This window comes from Ascidiella aspersa, chromosome 2 (assembly GCF_963924565.1).
Source record: "Ascidiella aspersa chromosome 2, kaAscAspe10.2, whole genome shotgun sequence".
NCBI lineage: Eukaryota > Metazoa > Chordata > Ascidiacea > Phlebobranchia > Ascidiidae > Ascidiella > Ascidiella aspersa.
Window position 1 is genome coordinate 7,115,257 of NC_139448.1, and position 19,289 is coordinate 7,134,545.

Consider the following 19,289-nt stretch of genomic DNA (forward strand, 5'->3'; position numbering starts at 1 on the left):
CCCAGCCTTTTTGCCAGCCACGCGATACATTCAAAAGCGTATAGTGAAGCGGCTTTGTTTGCTGGTATTATGCGCGCCAATAGCTGGGCTAATTCAACTGGTTTCTTATGTCTGTGGGTGGCGATTTAAAGTCAACACGGTTGAACCGGATCTGACTGCTAAACTTTTGTGCGGCAATGTTCACTTTCTGGTTTTGGCTTTGCTTTTTCGGCATAGGATATAGTGTTGTTGCTGTATTTTTACCGTTCATGTATATACTTTTTTTCAAATTAAATTTCTACATTATAAATTTGCTTGCGTTTATTTGCAATTGTCAAAATAGGTGGTCGAAATTTATGCTAGAGGTGAAAAAAAAACACATTCCATAGCTAACTTTTTGAATTTTTAAATATAATATAAAAAGTTTACCTTTTAGTATTTTTGACCCTGTTGAAAATTTAAAACGTTTAACTTGATTGCTTTCGCGAATTTGCCTTGGTGACGAAAGCGCATCACCTTTAACAGTAGTATTTTCGTCAAAAATCAATCATTGAGTGGCCTCGAAAAGCAAAGCCGATTTCTGCAAACCGCTGAATTAACATTCCGGGTTATTTTCGAGCCCCCACCTATGCACCCCTCCCCCCATCAAGGTACCCCTGGGCTGCCAAGGCTTATCTCGATTGGATTATCAGTCAGCTGGTGCCTGGCATGGTGGCGAGTCAGACAGGCGTAAGCTTCTAAGCGTGGCCAATCTATCAGCAACGCAAAAACCGATAGCCTCTTCCCACTGCGCAGCCCGCTTTGGTGCTAATTTGCAACCCGTAAATATACCGGGCTCGCTTGCTGTCTAATTATTCCCATTACCCTGAGTTTTGCTCGCTGCGAACAGTCCGTTTCCTGTCTGTTGGAGTTGTTTACAAACAGTTGGAACAATGAACCTCCTAATTTGGCTGAAAACTTGATGTACATTGTTCCAGTGATTGAATTATTTTCATATTTTCCGGGTTTCAACGAACCTTTTTGAGCCACTAGCTTTGCAAATGTTGTTGGTTACAGTTTCGCTTTCAAAAGCGAGCATTGTTCTGTTAAAATGGCAATGGAGCCTTTGTCATGTGATCAACTGTAATTATGTTTGTCGCCTTGCGCTGACGTAACAAGAGCCATTGTTGCCCGTCATCAATGAAGGTTGTGATTTAAATAATGCGACGATACCCGTGTCAGGCAATTACGCCGCTCTGCGAATGCGTATTAGCGCAATGACTTTTGATCTTGGTGAGACCGATTGATGTGTTTTGCCAAGCTCGCATATTTGGCGCATTCGCGGAATCGCTAAACGTATAAGCCTTTTTTTTCTATCTGGATTAAATCCGGATTATAGTCAATAAGCAAGCTAAGCCATTTACCACATTAAAGGTGATCGGATAGCGGTGTATTTAATTGAAGCGCGCTTGTCGCGATGATTGAAATGTTTTACGCAGGCCTTGTAGATATATTTACAAGCTGTGCTGAAACAATGAAAACATCAGCTATATGGTTCAGTTGAAACGATTATTCAGTAGTTGGCCTTCTTTACCATGTACTGGTTTAAAACAACGTAATCGAGCCGTTTGTGAATTTAGTCGACGTCCAAGTTTGCTTTTCAACTTGTTAAGTCAACACAACGCTTTTCCCTTCAGCTACGTCACGCCAGTGACGTAATACACCCAAAAGCCGCTCACAAGCAAAAAAACACTTGCTCGGTCGACTGGTTCGCCGTTTATTCGGATAGATATTGCGCAACGTTCCTCGCAGCGTGAAAACAATGATTCGACTCTTTCGCGTGTGAGTTGGGACTTTGTCCTATCGTAAATTCCCGCAAGAACGCGGTTGTAAGTCAAATACTCAGCATATCGGGCAGCAAAGTGTCGCGGGCCGAGATGACTGATCGGAAAACGATGCACGCGCCAACACCGCAAATGTTACCATCTGTTTCCTGGCAAACAAGAGCCAATTAATATCCGCGTTTCTCAACTTGTGTACCGCGTTTGTCACGCAAGGGCCCCGCGTATTATTTGCACAAGTTTAGTGGTTCAGCATTTACGATTGGTTGTGGTTCGAGGGTGGGTATGTTTGCCTGCTGCTTTTGCCTCACCCGGCCTGGGTTTGGTCAAGATCTTATCACGTTGCTCGAAATATTTTCGATGCCTTTGAAATTTCGGCAACGAAATACGACCAAGCTGAATAAAAGGTGACATTTTAAAAAAAATCAACTTATATACTTGTACAATAATGGCAGAGATTTTTTTACGTTACAAACTAAAATGTTAATGATTTTACTAAACAACAAACGTCATAGTGTAACAAAGGTTGACGCATCCAAAACAATTAAATAAAAATAATTTTACTGTTTTGATTTAGATTTTATCACGTTCTAGGATGGTTAAAAACGGCAACACAGATTAAGGCCAAGTATAATCAAATCCAGCCTTTCCCAACACAATATCTTAAATTAAAAAGACAAATGTTTGTGATTGCTTCTTCGCTGAAACTCATAAAATACAAGCTTCGTCTAACTTTAATACCAGCCTTCTGTAGTTTTGAAATATTGGCCTGGCACTACGTAAACGCCAAGTTGGGATTCCAAATCTAAGCGAATTTCAATATGACGCCATAAACAGCGTGGAGCTCGCGCGTCACAATTTACGCGGTGGGCGGATCAGGCGCGCAAATCGGATAACGGGTTCGGTAAAAACGCGACAAACAATGTCGGATTACGTCAGAATTTCCGAGGATTCTGAACTTTTGGCCCCTTTTAATTAAAACCCGATTATAAGCGTTCGTGGAATCAAAAAAAACGACGTGTTTAAAAATTATTTGAAATTTTGTGTTTTTTTAAGGGGGGTGGGTGGTATTTGGTGCGGTTGAAACTTAAGTAAACAATTTTATTTGTTTGGTTGCAATAATTGTCCCCCCAAATGTCTTTACGGGTGTTTATCTGAAAACCATTTTACCCACTCGTTAGGAACATCCCTATACCAACTAATTGTAATCCTTTTAGGGGTTTGTGCGAATTAAAACTGAATCCACATAATTTTAAGGTAAAAACTGAAGTCCAAATACTTAAAATAGGATTTATCTAAAAATGACGTTATCCTATATTAGATAGGATCAATTCGTCATGCGTTTTCCAATCACAATGTTGCATCGGAAAACTTCCACTACACTGACAAATCACAAACGCTCATTAAGCATAAGATGACTTTGCGGGAATTTTCGGACTTTGCCACTTGGAGAATTTTCCGCAAAAATTTTCGCACACCGCGGCTGTATATCTGCGGTATCTGCACGGATAAATGCTGCCTTTACTGCAATAGTTAAGCGGAATCTGCGGGATTTCGCAGCGCCGAATTCAACACACGTGCAATTAAGCTCGCAAAGCTTATATCTCGGTTGATTTTCCTGCGTTTTTTCCGGATTAGAATAAAATTAAAACGTTTGGAGCGGACCTCGACGTGTTTCACCTGCGTTATTTCGCTGGTAACATTTTAATAACACAAGTAGACACTTGTAGCGACCGAGGCGGCGCGCGTATAGATTTCTGACAGTCGAGTGGCGTCGAAATTTCCCCTCCTTGCATTCCGGGCGTAATTCCGTTCCCACGGACCTGACTTAATACGTCAGGTGTGCACTCCGCGCAGAAAAGTGGCCTTTAGTGATTTGATCGCGTCTCGGCGCCCAGCCAAGTTCTGCAACATAACGTTTGTCGTTTACTGCATCAAGTGATTAAGATACTTCGTTTGTTTTCAATTTTCATCTTAGTTAGTTTCCTACCATTTGATCTAATTATGACTATACTTACAATTAAAAAAAAACGTTTGTTTTTCCACTTAGAACCAAACTCACAATTTTGTTTTGCCAACATTAAATATTAAAGGGAATGAGCAACAAAAGTTTAAAAAAATTACCATTTAAATTTGCAACTTGCATTATTTCAGCCAAAAAAATATATTTTGAGGCTTTTTAAACCAGGTCGCGTAATGGTCGGCGTCGACAAGTGCGTCGCGTGTCGCCTGCGCGCCTGTCGTCCGTCGCCTGTCGCGGCGACAAGTGAAGTGGCGTTCGCACGCGATCGCCCAGCCCCCTAAACTCGTCGCCCCGTGCTTTTAACCCCACCACGGCGCATTGACTTTGGGGAGCTTATCTGTGCTACAAGTTGAGAGCCCCCTTAAAGAACCCATTCACAAAGAAAAAAATTAACCAAGATCTCACAACAAATGTCAGATTATTTTGTCTCCTTTTTAAAATGATTACTCTGGCATTTTATTACAAATCCCAAAGTTTTTACCCAACTCTAAGTCTTACACTCTATATATCTGATGGTGGCTCAAGACAGAAGATATACACTTTATATTGTACGCTTGGCGAATAAAAACTTGTCAAGCTCCGCACTCGAGATTCCACGCCGTGCAGTTTTACCCACCACCGTCTTTTGGGGGCCCCAACAAGCTCTCCCCCTTCGTCCCACTTTTTGACCCTGCTTGTGCGATGTTTCACTCAACACTCGAAAAGTGGCTAGCCATTTTTTGGCCTACTTGTCGAAAAGGAGGTTTGCGCTCCCAATGAGTTGACGAGGGCCGCTTACTTTTCCATTTAGAGTTGACAGGAGCCCAAAATTTAGCCCCCTAATTGACAAACGCCCCACAGTTTGCCCCAAGTTGCCAAAGGCACACGCAAATCCTACAGCACACCAATGTTTGACTAAAAAATTAACAAGGTTTTATTTTTTCACCAATCAAGTGAAAACACTAAAGATGGCGCCGAATTTGCATTCTCTTAGTATTATGGGGATCCAAAATTTAACCCCAGAGTTTACAAGACACCAATGGTTCGTCCCAAGTTGCATGGCGATCACTGTTTTTGCATCTAGTTATCTAGGACCTTTATTAGTTCGCCATAAGCGACAGACGCCTTTTGCTGTAACGCTATGTCAAAATCGTTTTACATATGATGGTCCAGTTTGTTGCTAGTCTAGTGGTGTACTTCAGAGTTTTACGAACCCCCAATTAGTCACCCTTCCGTCACTACCCACTCCTATACTAGAACCCCAAACGACCAAGACCCAACCGCGCAATGTTATTTTACGCGAGTCGATTAGCGTTAAGCTAAGGCGCCTATACTAAAGCGGACGCCGCTTTATCCTTATCTCGGCCGAAATCTTACAGCCGAACGGCTGCAGCCATATTTGGTGGCCGCCGTCTCATTGGCGCTCGGGTCAGTTCGTAGGCCACCATTGTGACGTCATATGCGAGCGCGACTACTAAATACCCGCCTCTGCTGTTGATGTTTGCTGTTGAAAGAATGTTCGACGCTATAATACCTATTAATCCTGATAGGCGATATGGGATTTGGCGATGACCAAGTTGTTTAAGGCTTAATTGAGCAACGTACGAATTGAGCAGCGTACCTTCCGCGATCGTAAAGACTGGTGCTGAAGCGACCTGAATTGTATTTTTTTACTAATATTTTTGTTAATATAATGCACAACATGTAAAACTCGCATGTGAAATTTATCCCCATACTGATACATAATACTTTTGTCAAATGATACTAATCCTATATCAAGTATAAAATTGAAATGAACAATGCAAGGTGTTCAGATTGGTACGGCAATTTTCGCGTTCGTGTAAAAAAAGACTAATTACCGATATCGGGACACAGCATCGAACGATTTTCCCTCAATTTCGCAAAATAGTTAAAAGTCAGCGTCGAAGTGAATTAAGTCAAAACGCGACTTCAAAAAGTGTAAATTCCGGCTCAAACGAGCTTTTAGCGTGCATACCGCCCATAAATAGAGCAACAGGGCCTGGCTGGATTTGACCCTTACATTGGTCTGCCCCCTAATCCGTCTGTCGTCCGAACGTGCTTTTAGGCTCGGCTTTTAAGGCCTTTGCTTCTGGCATACTTGACCTTTTACATAGCGCTTTCTATAGCGGTAATTTATCACGAGGGTTCAAACTAGGCTTTCGTTGCCACGTTTGTACCCTCAAAAAGGGTTGGTAGGGTCTAAAATGGCCCCACCCTCTACGTTTCGTAAATTCGTGTACCCTTTTAAAAAACATTTTCTCACTAACCTGCAACGCACACATATAGGGCGGCTATTTTGACTCGTTTCTGTTTGCACTGGCGATACGTGTTTTTTCCGCATTTGGCGCCGCCGTGACCAAACAACAAGTTTAGTCGTTCCACGGGTCGCTTACGTCCGCCGACGCCGCTATTTGACGCACGTTATTTAACGCGACTTACGTCTGAAAGCCAAGGGTTGCGCTATTTGACGTGGTCAGCGCCTGACTTGTTTGTTTTTCGTTAGGCGCCGACCCTATGGAAAACTTGAATGGGCGTTCGCGTATAAAGGACCCCAACGTCAAACGCACTTTCGTGTGGTATAAGTTTGTGCGCAGTGCATTGCACTCGTGATATGTTATTAGAAATCTATATTTTCCAGTTACATGGTTAAGAAACGCCTTCCTCACTGTTATGTTCTGTAACCAAAGCCGTTTATTTTTGTGACGACGCTATTACTGTATATGAGGTCATGGCTAAAAAGTGTGACATAACAATTTTCTTAGCATCACATTTCCATAAAGGGCCCAGGGACATGACAAGGCTTATTAATTAGTTTGGAGGACTATATTCTCCCAAAGCGCAGTAGGAACATTAAAATTAAAACTTATTTATTTTAGATAAAAGGTTAAAGTGTTGGATGATTTTTACGCAGGGAAATAGACGTAATTGGTGCTTTGTTACAATAGTTTAACTGGACATTTTTTTATTAAAATTTGTTTGATACAGCTTGCGTAAACCCTTATTCTGAATTTGGCAGCTAAATCTCACGCCTTTGACAAACTTTGACCATTTTCATATTAGCTTTTCACGACATGCCAGCCCTGAGTTATAAATATTTCCCCAAATTAGAAATTCCGCCTTTTTCAAACGCCCAAAGACACGTGTATAGGGAACGCCTATAGAATCGCAAGTGTCTGTTTACTTTGCCGGGAGAAAATGCTCGTAAAAAAGTCGCGATCTCGAAATTATTAAAGTCGGTTGTAAAAAAGGCGGACAGTTTTGTCATTAAAACTGGAACCTTTGAAGTTGGTCGTGAAACGACGATGGCAAACTTTCCGTTAACGGCGGCACGAGCCTTGTAATGTGGTCTATGAATAGCTGGCCCGCTGAGATTTTGCAAGCAGATAACGCCAAGGTTTACAAAACCGCGCAAATATTTATGCCCGGGCTTCAAAAAGCTTTGGTTGTTCGTGACGAATATAGCTGTAGGGGTCACCTTAAAAAGCCCCATAAGTTTGTATTAAGCTCGTGGTTTGAGCGGTTTTAACGTTTTTGACTTCCTTGGGGAACAAAACAATTTCAAGAAAACAAAGAACTTGTAAAACAAGAAAAATTGAATTTAAATGTTGTTGGTATTCTCAAAACTGCATACACGATGTAAAAATATATAAAAAGGTTTGGCCGACGTCAATCCTCAGAAAAATTGTCACTTAGTTTAAGGCCTTATCAAAATTTGGTTTGGATTGTATCGAACAACAGTTGAACTGTACTTCATACTAAATGAACTCCAACGTTGCACATAGACACACACACGCGCGAACATGCAGGTCGTGAAATTCGCCGAATTGCTTCACACGCGCGGCAATACAGGAAAACGTACAAAAGACACCGTGGAATTGGCGGATGCTCTTGTATAATTTAAACAAAACTATAACAAACGAAGATCCGGACGTCTATGCGTCCGTCTGTACGCACAGTCCGCGACACAAGAGATTGATGCGTCCCGTGCGGCACAGTTTACAAACAATCCAGGAACGAATGGGCCCCGATTCGGCGAAAGCGCACGGTTTACTTGTGGTCACCCCGCTGTGACCCGACTAACACATACAAATCGCCCTAGATCTGTTTATTTATGAACACCGCTGTTTATTTAGCGGCCACTGTTTGTGCGAATTTCAATTCACCTTTTATACAATCAATTTAAGCGATCAACTTAACCAGTAGTTCAGGCTTGAGTAATTAGCCCCAAATTATGATATTTTGTCGCTTTTTGCTTTTTTATTATTTCGGACTGTATCTTTGGGCGATTTGAAGCAGAAATTTCTTCCGATTTTATGTCGTTTACTTCAGGCCAATAGTTGAACATAAACTTGTTATTACTTTATTTATTAGTTTTATCAATAATTAATGCCGGCCACTAATTATTTTGTATAATATTTACGAAAAAGTGTATGAAAGTATTTCTCACGGACACAAATAATTTTTGTTGTAATATTTAGAAAACTATGTAATCAAATTTTATAAGTTCTTTTCTCACTGACAACGAGCTAAAAAGGTTAAGAACCAATGGATAACGTTTCAGCGCGCGCTTATTTCCCTTCATTGTTTGGAATTAGATTTACGAAGGTCGAAACCGACTCTCACGCCCGTCACAAAATGCTAGCGCCACTGCGGAAACGTGACCTTGAAAATTTGACCTGGAGACATCAAGGTCACGTGCTCTCCCGGTCAAGGTCGCGCCAAGGTTAACCGATCGTTCTCTCCTTGCCATAATATTTGCCGACCACCGTGATTGTTTAGGTATACCAGAGCAACTTTCCGGTATGGAACTGCGCTACGGCCCATAAATGCGCCTTTAGGTTTATTGATATTTTGCGACGTCTATCTAGTTAAGAATCCACCCAATTTATTTTTCATACCTGAAAAAAAATCGTCTTCATAATATACTTCTAAACCAGGGGTTATCAAATATACCCCGGTTTGAACAAATCAACCTCATGCAAACTTACAACAAACAAATACATTCATAGCTTAGCACAATGTCAATACTAATTCAATTACAAATTATTTAAACATTAGGGAAAACTGCCATTTAAGTGCCCCTGGATATCTTTCCGTTTTGCCCAAGGGTAAGAACAAATTCTTTAAATTATGTTAAATCGCCTTATCCTTGTGACCTTGCAAAATTGGAAGGTCAGTTTGAGGTAAAAATTAAATTGTTGTCCGGCGGATTGAACGCAAGGTTATTGCAAAGTCACATAAATGATTTTCGGACGTATAAAGCGAGCACCTGCAGCTAAAATGCAGTATAAGCTTGTTTATGCCACGTTTGCTGTCGAGCTAACGCCTTGACCTCAAATTTGATGTTATATTCTAGTCAAACGTCGCCCTAAAATCTCGTTCCTAGACTTAAGTTGTTCGAAATCCTATTGCGGTAGTCAAATTCCGTCAAGTCTAGCACGCGCGCCTAAATGCTGCGACGTAACGGAGATTAATCGTCGTTTTAATTCCCGCCGATGTTTTGCCTCGTTGGATTAAATTAGCTTAAGAGTGTGTACGGTTGCAATACAGTGTACTCGTAAGTAAGAGGAATTGCATAAAGTCATCGAATTTCAGTCTCTAATTGTGTAAAACGTTACTGTCGAGATTTTAAAGCAATCATGACCTTAACGGGATGGAATAGGTTTTCTGCACAAAAAAGTAGTAAACTACACAAACTATTTAGGTGATATCGGGAGTCGTCTTTTTGTCCGAAATATCGCTGTCGGAATAAAATATTAAGTTTCGGACAACACTAAACTCAATTTTTTAAGTTATAATGCAGATTTACGTATTTTGGTCAACAAGGAATTACAAACACCACAACGCAATAATGAGATAACAGCTTTTTTCCCACATTCACGCTGCTTAAACAAGCCGATGAGAAAATACCTCCGTGTCATGTTTTGGCCAAATTACGGCCACGCGGCCCGCTGTTTGTGTTGAAAACGGGGTGATGTTACCCCGGCGGCCGAGCGCGGGTCAAAACGCGTCCCCACACCGCCTAAAGGGGTGTTCCACAAAACACCAGGCCCCCGTGGGGTCTGCACATTCCAGAGAGGCCACGAATTGTTTCGACGCTTATAGCTTCACCATAACACTGGACGCTTGTGTTCGTTGCTTAAAGCAGCTATTCTCGACTTTTTTGACCGCATATGGCCTAACTGTAATCTGATGTCGCTGCGTACCATCATAAAAACAACATTTGAGTGAAATTTACTTAACTTAATAGAAAAAACATGATTAAAGCTTTCAATCGATTTTAGATGATATGATATGTATAGATCGCTTTAATTTGGCAAATAGGGTATGTAACCGAAATAAACGATTACGTAAGCCGTTGTCGTTGGTCAAAAAGCAGCTTCCGAAGGGCTAGATGCAGCTTCCGAAGGGCTAGTTGTTAATAAGCACATATGTGTATGTGTGTGTATGTTTTATTATGTTATACTTGTTTTAATTTTCTCAAGTCCTGAGTAAGACCTCTGCATACCAATAGTAATACGTAATCAACAGTTCGAAAACTGCTGTTTTGAGGTGACACTCAAAGCTCTTTTTACAAGATAGAGCGTTGCGTTTTGGCTTCGAAATTGAAAACCGACTCATTTAGGATGTATGCTACGCATATTTGTTTCGTGAGTGTTCTTTGCGTTTTTGAATCTGAGATTCCATTTGGTTCGTGTCGAACCGTGCAGCAAGGTATTAAGACACGTTTTTAGTCGAATTTAAGGGTGGTCTATCAGTTGAATTTCATAAGCATTTTAAACCATAGGATTAAAATTGGTAATCTAAGTTCATCCTTATTTTGCACTCGATTCTCCAGCAAAAAAATGTTATTAAATAATGTTGATTGTGTTAGGTCGAATATACTAAAACATGTGGCATAATTAGGCCGAGGCTCTACTAAAATTTGGGATTTCAATTGGACGAACTATTGAACTTGAGGAAAATAGTGTTAAAATTTTACATAATGTTTCATTAGACATCATGAAAAATATAAACGTAAAACTTTTAGCTATAGTGGAACAGGCGAGCGTGGAATAATCAAGACAATTTTATGACTTTTCTAACAAAGGGATGTTGTCTGGCCAGATTTTTCCTGTGGAACGTTCTGGAATGTTCTGGCGTTCCGGGTCTCCACAGAGTCAGACAACTTCGCACCATCGGTAGTTAGTCGCGTTTCGCGTAAAATTACACGCGGATATTTGGCGTGACAAAGAACGTTCTATTTTGCTTTTCGAACCAACTCGGAAAGGTTAATGAGAAACTCTACTGCTTAGCAAAACGTCGCCCAACCTCGAAACTGGTTGTTAGAGTGCCTTAACCCACTTATAGCGATTTAAAGATTGCACGGATTATTCTGTGAACCTTTCATGACCGAGCGTGATTTTGGGAAACATATTTAGTCAATTTTGTGGCTATATTTTTGCCGAAATTCCAGCACCTTGCTTTCTAAGCTTTGGAACAGAATACATCGGATGGACTTTTAGCTCTGTAAAGATTGCCTGAAAATAACTAAAAAAATAATTTCACCCATTGTTTTCAACAAATATTTCACTGAAACCAATAGGATACTACAAAAAGTTACCTCTATTTTGACGCAGATGATTATCCAGAATCCTTTAAAAATATGAATGCATCAAATATATATAAAAAAAATTCTTTGCCAATTCAATAGACATCAACAAGTTACACGTAGTTTTTCGAAAGGAGATCAACCGTTTATCGATTCGCGCGTTGAGCGACGAAAACAAAATGCTTTGAACTCACCGCCGTTGGTGTACTTACAAGAGCTTAACACCGTGGCCCTCACACCATCGTTAGGGGGGGTAATGGTAAGGGGTGCAAAGATCTCGCGAGTGGATTAACGCCTGCTGTGTTCGTACTGGGTAGAGGGGGTAAGGGGGGTCACAAAAGCACGCTGTTCTATTGGCACAACAAATCAACTCGAAGCCTCTTGGACCAACTCGAGGGCACTCTCGAATCAAGACAACGGCGCTTCTAGTGCTTTTGCGGGCGCGGCGACTTCAAAAGCCCGCGGCAAAGGGACGACGAGCGTTGTTTTTGTGTTGTGTACGATCCGACGCGGCTCGACTGTTTATGCAAGGTACCTAATTACCGACGCCCTTTTGATGAGCCACGCTGCCGCACATAGGGACACGCGTGTCTGGACGTTTTGACTTGTTTAAAGTGTGTGATTTGACATAATCGACGGACTACACTTTTTTGCTCTTCTATTTTATTTTTACCTTTTGAAAGGGTAATGGCCATTGAAAAGAAAATTATTGATGTCGTTTTACTCTCACAGAGTTTTTGTGGCTTGTTCACCCCTATAATCCTTTTACAGAGATCTTAAAAGAAAAACAGTAAAACGTTGGTAAGAAGGGCGACTGATCGCCTTTAGTCCGGACTTGCAGCAGTTTCGTCTATTAATTGTCCACCGCTTGGTTTATAATGAGCTTCTTATTGGTATGGCGGTTTTAATTTATTGTGCGATTTGTAGGGTTCTGCATAATCAAATCGAAAATCTGAGATTTTACATTGTTTTGCAATGGTTGTTACTTATCTTGGCTATACAGAATTGCTTCATAATATGACTTCACTTGTGCCGTGTATTACTCTAGTCTTGTAGCTCCTTGAATGCTTGTTATACATATCCCATTGGTGTAGACCTCCTATAACCCGTATCAACTAGCCAACACTTTGTATATACTTGTATAGCTCTGTTGTTGTCTGCACGTTTGTTAGGTGCCCTATCGCATTTCAATCGTTCTTTTCTCATAAAGCCTAATCGCTTCAAAGTAGCAAGGCCAGTCCCACGTTTAATGAGGCACTGTCGTTCCGAAGACAATAATTTGAAATCACCATAGCGCCTTACTACGAACCAACACAACCTGAAATGCCTTCATCAGAGACGGAAAACGAACGCGTTTTTAGCGAAATGTTTCAAATCGAAGCGTAATTGGGAGGTTCCAGGCACGTCTAAACAATTCCGTTGCGCTAATTGGAGGACGACATTGAAGAACCATAACATTTGGCGTCGAAATGCTAAGCGCTACTCGTACATTCCATCACGATCGTAATTTCAGCACTCGGTAATTGGCGTCGTTCATCGGAATTATGGCAAACATCCGAAGAAAAATTTCCTTTGTAATAAGAAAAACGTCCAAGTACAGGTTGAATTCCACATCTTGAGTTTCTACATCTTTTCTTCTTCTTTACGTTTAATGCGGGGTTGGGCAAAATATAATTTTTTAAATGTTCAGTCGACTTTCATCTGAGAAACCCTAATGTGATTTCAAACCTTACTCGGAGAACTACGACTACAGGAAACAACTACAGGGGCCTATAGCTGACTTGCAGTCCAAATATGTGCGGGTAAAGCTAAAATCCTAGAACAGCAAAGCAGTCTTTCCCACGACGCTTAGGGTTTGCTTTTCAACTGGTTGAATGGGGTTCATTTCTTTGTCATGAAAAACCGCAGAAAAGCGAAAGTCTAAGTTCTCTGTCTAGGGGGGATGTCAACAAAACCAGACAGACGTCAATCAGGAAATCCAAAACTGGTCTTAAGGTCGGTAAAGATGGCCGTTTTTAAATACAGTCCAACTCTTTTTTAAGCTTTGTTTTGTTTCTTCTTAACGCCGAAAATTTAAAACTTAGCAACTTAAGAGCCAGCGCACAAAGTGGCTCAGGCTTGAAAATTGCACAAAAAATAAGACGAGGTAATCAAATCAAACAGCCTCATATTATGTGGGTCGCAACCCGTTCAAAAAAACACTGGGTTAGTAAATGCAAAAACAAAGGTTTGTAACCAGTAATCCAACTGTTGTAAAAATGTAGACAGCTATTTTAACTCAAATAAAAATATTCCAAGGCTTAGAAACAGGATTATTTTAAACTTTGGAATGACGATTTGAGCTGTACAAAGTATTTAAAGCGGTGAGAACTTCGCGCGTAGTTTGAATTCTGAACAACAAAAAGATGCCACCCCTTCTCAGCAGCATCAGAACAAAACAAAGCGTCAAGTCCCGCGCGAGTGGGGCCTGGTTTACCCTTAAGGGGGCCCGCCCCCATCCCCTATGGTTTAACTTCAAAGCAAGAGGCCGCCTATTGATGTCTAGGGTTCGTGGCGAGAGTTTATTTGCATTTCGTGCGACCCTAAAGGCTAAGACAATGGCGATAATGATGTACCCTTCTCCATTCACGCTCAGTTAAAAGGCCTTGTGTTCGCCGGTGTGACGTAATAGCAGCTTTTATTGTTGTTGTTTTTGTTCAAATTGAGCGGTCGTGCGAATTGAATGTTAGGCCATAACTTGAACCTGTCTGATCTTTGTTTGGTGCAATGGTTTGCAAAGCGTTTTTTACGACGTCAAACTATTTGAAAAGGTAGGAATATACGTACTATTCGTTAGTGAATAATCCTACAGCAATATTTAAAACAAAAGTTTAAAATATAAGGTAAAATTACAAGTCTAACTCAATAAAAACAAATACTATATATCAAATCCAAAGTTTCCCAAACACAAGTCGTATTTTCACGAAAAATATAACCAAAGTATTTAACAGAGATCCAATTAAGAATTATATCACAGACGGTTTGATTGACGTTAAGTCAAAGGCAAACATACCCAAAGCTCTTTGGTCAAAAGAGAAAACCTTTTTCAATGTCCAGAGCTCGTCCCTGACTTGTCACCCGCTGTCCAGTGCTAGTGACCCTTTGTAACTGGACACTCTGGGCATTCCGGGTCATTTAAAACCGTCCAGCAGACCACTTTGGCCGCTCTGGCCATCCGGGATCGTTCAAATCTGCAGCACTGCTTTGTTGTTACAGTGTCGATAGACAGGGGTCACTTAAAACCGTCCGGCTGACCACACTTAGCGGGCAGTTGGGGTCATTTTGACCACTCGGAAGCGCGAAAACAGCCAAGACATCCTTAACTGACCATTTTGGTAGCCTTTTGATGCAGCTTGGTCATCGGAAATCACCCGTATGTCCACTCTGAGGTCAGTTTGGTCACCTCGGCCACTTGAAACCACAGAGTTTGAGGCGCTTAACAAGGTGGAAGCGCCGTGTTGACCTCAAGGTCATTATCAGGGGCCGGCGCGTTGCCTAATTATAGAAATATCAGCAATTACACGGCAGCCGCACCTATATAAGCTCGTATAGTCATTAAATAGGATCTTGCGCCCTATCTTACAGCTGAGCAGCCAGTGTGGCCAAAATCAAACGATGCCGCCTGTTTATTTATTTTTGCCAGCTTTTATCAGAACAAGATCGTATACGTACGATGCTCAAAAATGACAGCAATGTCCAGACAACCTGACCGGGTGTTTTTTTGCTGAAGAAGTTAAAAAAAACTTTGCCGAGAACGCCCCACGGCAAAAAACGTCAATCTAGCTGTGTTGGTGGGATTTCTTGGTTTCCTGGCGCGCTTTTGGGTGCTTGTTTGTTTGTCCAAGCTTTGTGTTTGTTAAAGTGCCAGCAGTCTACAGTGGCTAAAAGTTGGTCTTGTCATTTCGAGATTTCTTGTAGTTTTTTGCCGGTTTTTATTCGACATGAAAATGAATATAGTTTCGTGAAAATCTCAAGGTTGTACGCCAAGAGATTGAGTAGTTGTCCAGTTGTCCGCTGTACCATTTCGTTCAAAATACTCAATAGATTTGTCTTAAAACGCTAAAAAACATGAAAAAAATCTTTTGACGATTTTGCGACGACTAACGCCAAACGATAAAATCGATCAGCAACTTAAACGGTGAATCATCACCACCCAATTACTCATCTATTCGCCTGTGTTCTTTTTATCCAACGTGGGTCCATATAGAGCTGTACTTTAAGTTCGCGACGTTGATCTATCGTAAGACCAGTACGTTTTATGTTTTGACAGTCTAGCGAGTGTAGTTTGTTCTCTGTTGTTGTTTAGTATGAAATTGCGTTTAATTGTGGTACGCCGTTTGCAGTTTAAACAACAACGCTTAATGCTGTGTTTTTTCATTTCAGGTCATTTCCTGGGCAATGGATCTGTGATCGATTTTCTCGAGAAAGCCGGTTTTGAGATTGAGCATTCTGCCGAAGTAGAACCTTCCTCACCGAGGTAGGCTAATGATATATTTGGTAAAATTTTAAAAGCAGATGTATATAATTAAACTAAGACAAAAAAGGATCGTTTTGAAGCATGCTAACTAAAAGTTCCCACTCATCTTTAACTGGAGTATAAAATGTTAATCCTTTTTTCTTTAAAGAACTATATTTACTGGTTGTCAGCAAAAGAACTAAAAACCTAACATATTTTCTTTGTGGAATTCAGAAAACGCAAACGGGCCCAGGACAGACAGCGTAAAGGAAAGTCCCGTCGACGACACCGCAGCAAAGGAAGACAAAACAACAAAAAGTCGAAGAACAAGTTTCGAAACGAAGGGTGAGTTGCATTTCTGCAAGCTGTGTTTTTCTTTTTGATAACTATTCTGTTAGTTTTTCAAGTTCTGTGGGTTGTGGAATGCGATACAAAAAAAAGAATTAAAAAGTATTTATAAAAGCTGTATTACAAGGAAAATATACTGCCTAACTGTCAACTTCTTAAAATTGAGTAGGAGCATGTTTTTTGCGCGAAACGTACAACAATAGTGTTTAAAAACGCCATGGCAAAGCAGTAGAGGGTTACCTAGTACAAGTAATGTTTGGTCATACCGGCCATTTATCATTTGTCGACTAGCCACCACTCGTGTCTCCTCTATTAAGCCCGAATGTTGACTCTGTCGTCTGTGTTTATAAACGGATTAGCGACGCTTTTGTGTCGACTTGAGTCATCCCGCGATCCCAGCCTAACATCAATAGTGATAATATTCCCGGAATAAAACGCTAAACGGTCGACTTAAAGTTTCTCCGATAATGAAAACGTCACTAACCAGACGCCCGTCGTATTTATTTGTTTGTTTAGGGAATTTGTTTTATTTGAGTAAAAACGTGATTATTACAAACGATTTTAAGCAGTTTTGCGATTTTTTCTATTGCTAGTTTTTATTCGTGTAAATGTTTAAGTCTCTAAGATTTCGGACATTTGTGTTAAAATTCAATGTTGTTATTTGCTTTAATAACCTAAGGAAATCTTAACAGCAAAGCTATATGATAACTATAAAGAATTTTTGGAACATTAACGTTTTCGGTTCTTGGTGTTTTAAGTTCAAATTTTACTTTTTTTTTGTTTTAAATTTGAAAATCTTACTCATTGTTTGCGGCTTAGGGTTGAATTTCCCAGCGTACCCAATACTGAAACTAAAAAATCCTCACAAAACTTATTCTCTTTTTATCGATATTTATTCTGCTTTGCACGTTATAATTTGTGCTTTATTTACACTTGAAATCATTTAGACCGACCAAATCCATGTTTAGCGTGACCAGCCAAATGGAAACTTTCACTACCTAATTTTAAAAATATTTAAATTTTTTTTCTTTTTTTTTAGTTCACCGGCGCCACCCAGTGTCCTCTTTCCGGAACAGGAGCCGGCCTTTTTCGACTCGGGTCTTCCGCGCATCCGAATAGTGAACCGCTACCCGACCGTAGCGCCGCTCCTTCACCACAACGACGACTGGCGTCGAGCTGTGAGTCGACTCGCCCGACTCCGACGCGAGAAAATCGAGTCCGAGTCCAGTCACGGCTACGTCTGGCGTCGCGCCAACCCGGACTCGGAAAACTCGTGGTCGCTCCGCTACAAGAAACTGATCCTGAACAGTGGTGCAATGACACAGACCGCAAACGGACTCGCCTTGACTGTAGTCGCGCTCTTTGCGAGTCTCCTGGTTAGTTTCTTAAATTGCTGACCGTGTTGTTTCTTGGACGGAAATTTGTGAATGGAAACCGGTCGGTGGTTCCCCGTGTGCGACATGGAATCCATGTGGCGATCAGTAACACCGACTTTAGAAAGAGCATCGCCCAAGAGTGGTTCGGCGCGGTTGTACAATGTCGAGATCAATGAGTTGGAAGATGAGAAGAGGGTTCTATTCAAGGAACGAATCTATTGTGGAATTACTGCTATCGGACGCTCTATGTTTTTGCGTTATTACTTACGGAACATACGTACCTGCCTACTGAAGATTTCTGCGCCTTGCTGCGGAACGTTCGACTTTAACCATTGCATAAAAAAAAAAAGAAGTTCCCTTGTTTTGTGTCGCTTGACATGCTAAATCAAATTGGATCGCAGAACTTCAGAATGGATTTTTGCAAAGAAGATGTGTCCTATTTCATTTGCGCAATTTCTGATCACAACTGGTCATGCGACCACTTTCTGAATATTACAAATTTTCAATTTTGGTCTGAAGAAGAAGGCTTTTAATGTTTTTTTATTACCTGAACTGTGAAGGGTTCTTTAAAAGTGCCTTTGATTCCTGACAAGGATTTTGTCTCCAAAGCTGCGGTTCCAAAGCATCACTTCAACGCAATACAGGTAAACGTGCGAAATTTCTACTCGTTTTTCAATTTTAAAATTTTGAAGTTGTTTGTCCACCTATAATGAGGTAAATAATCAAAACGGCAGAATTTTATTAAATTTGACTTATGTCTGGATGTCTGGTAAGTTCTTAACCATTCTTTATTCTCGTTTTTCAGCTGTTGGAGGTCGCCACAACCGCACTCGGAACGTCTGACGAAATACCACGTTTTTACGATCTCCTAATTGGCCATTTTCATGTAAGAATACCTTACATTTTAATAAACTCGCAATGAGGTTGTCTGACCATTTTTTGTAAGTCCGAGTAAACATTTTTAATGGCCTGTTAGCCCAGAGCCTTAAATTGTAAGCAAATAATATTGCGACAAGGCATTTTTTCGTAAAATAATTTGTGAATCTAATAATAACCTAAATGTTTTGATTTTTCAGACTTCTACAAAACGATCTCCGAAATGGAACAGATCTACTCGCCTTTCGCGTTTGTGACTTCGAGTTCTATCGTACTATATTTGAAATTTATATGTTTCGCCCGATTTTAGTTTATCGCTCCCTGCAAATTTTTTCGTTTATCGCATACGATGCACTTATCGACCGAGCAAAAGTGAAATAAAATGAAAACTGAAATATCAAAGCTGATATTTTGCTTTAGTCGTAGTCGATAGAAAACCACTTATGCAAGTAAGAAAGGGCAGCGACTCTTACACTTGTATAGAACACAATTTCCTGGTATATTCTGCAGATATTTATAGTCGAAAATTACACTAAATTAGAAAAAACACGGTTATCGTTTATAGGCACTATTTAAGAGATTCCTCGAGATTGGTAATTTAATACACATATATCAAAAATACATCTAAAAAAGTCGATCTTACGGAATACAACATATTTTTCTCCTGATGTATAAATGGTACAAGGGTACAGTAACTTGCTAGGTTAAAGGTTATCACGAAACTTTTTATCTGATTTTTATTCTGCTGTGCAAACGAAAATCAGTTGGCAGACCAGTATTT

The 19,289-nt window shown here is 40.6% G+C and overlaps 1 protein-coding gene across 1 annotated transcript in view; it reads left to right on the forward strand.

The window, feature by feature from the left end:
• The window catches only part of LOC146163346 (metalloprotease TIKI1-like), a 30,757-nt gene extending 11,861 nt beyond the window's left edge, over positions 1-18,896 (forward strand). The window contains exons 7-11 of the mRNA XM_083382861.1: positions 15,836-15,929; positions 16,143-16,253; positions 17,296-18,276; positions 18,438-18,518; positions 18,709-18,896. Coding sequence (XP_083238987.1) covers positions 15,836-15,929; positions 16,143-16,253; positions 17,296-17,653 — 563 coding nt within the window. The 3' untranslated portion in view covers positions 17,654-18,276; positions 18,438-18,518; positions 18,709-18,896. The remainder of the gene's footprint in view (positions 1-15,835; positions 15,930-16,142; positions 16,254-17,295; positions 18,277-18,437; positions 18,519-18,708) is intronic.
• Positions 18,897-19,289: the final 393 nt, after the last annotated feature.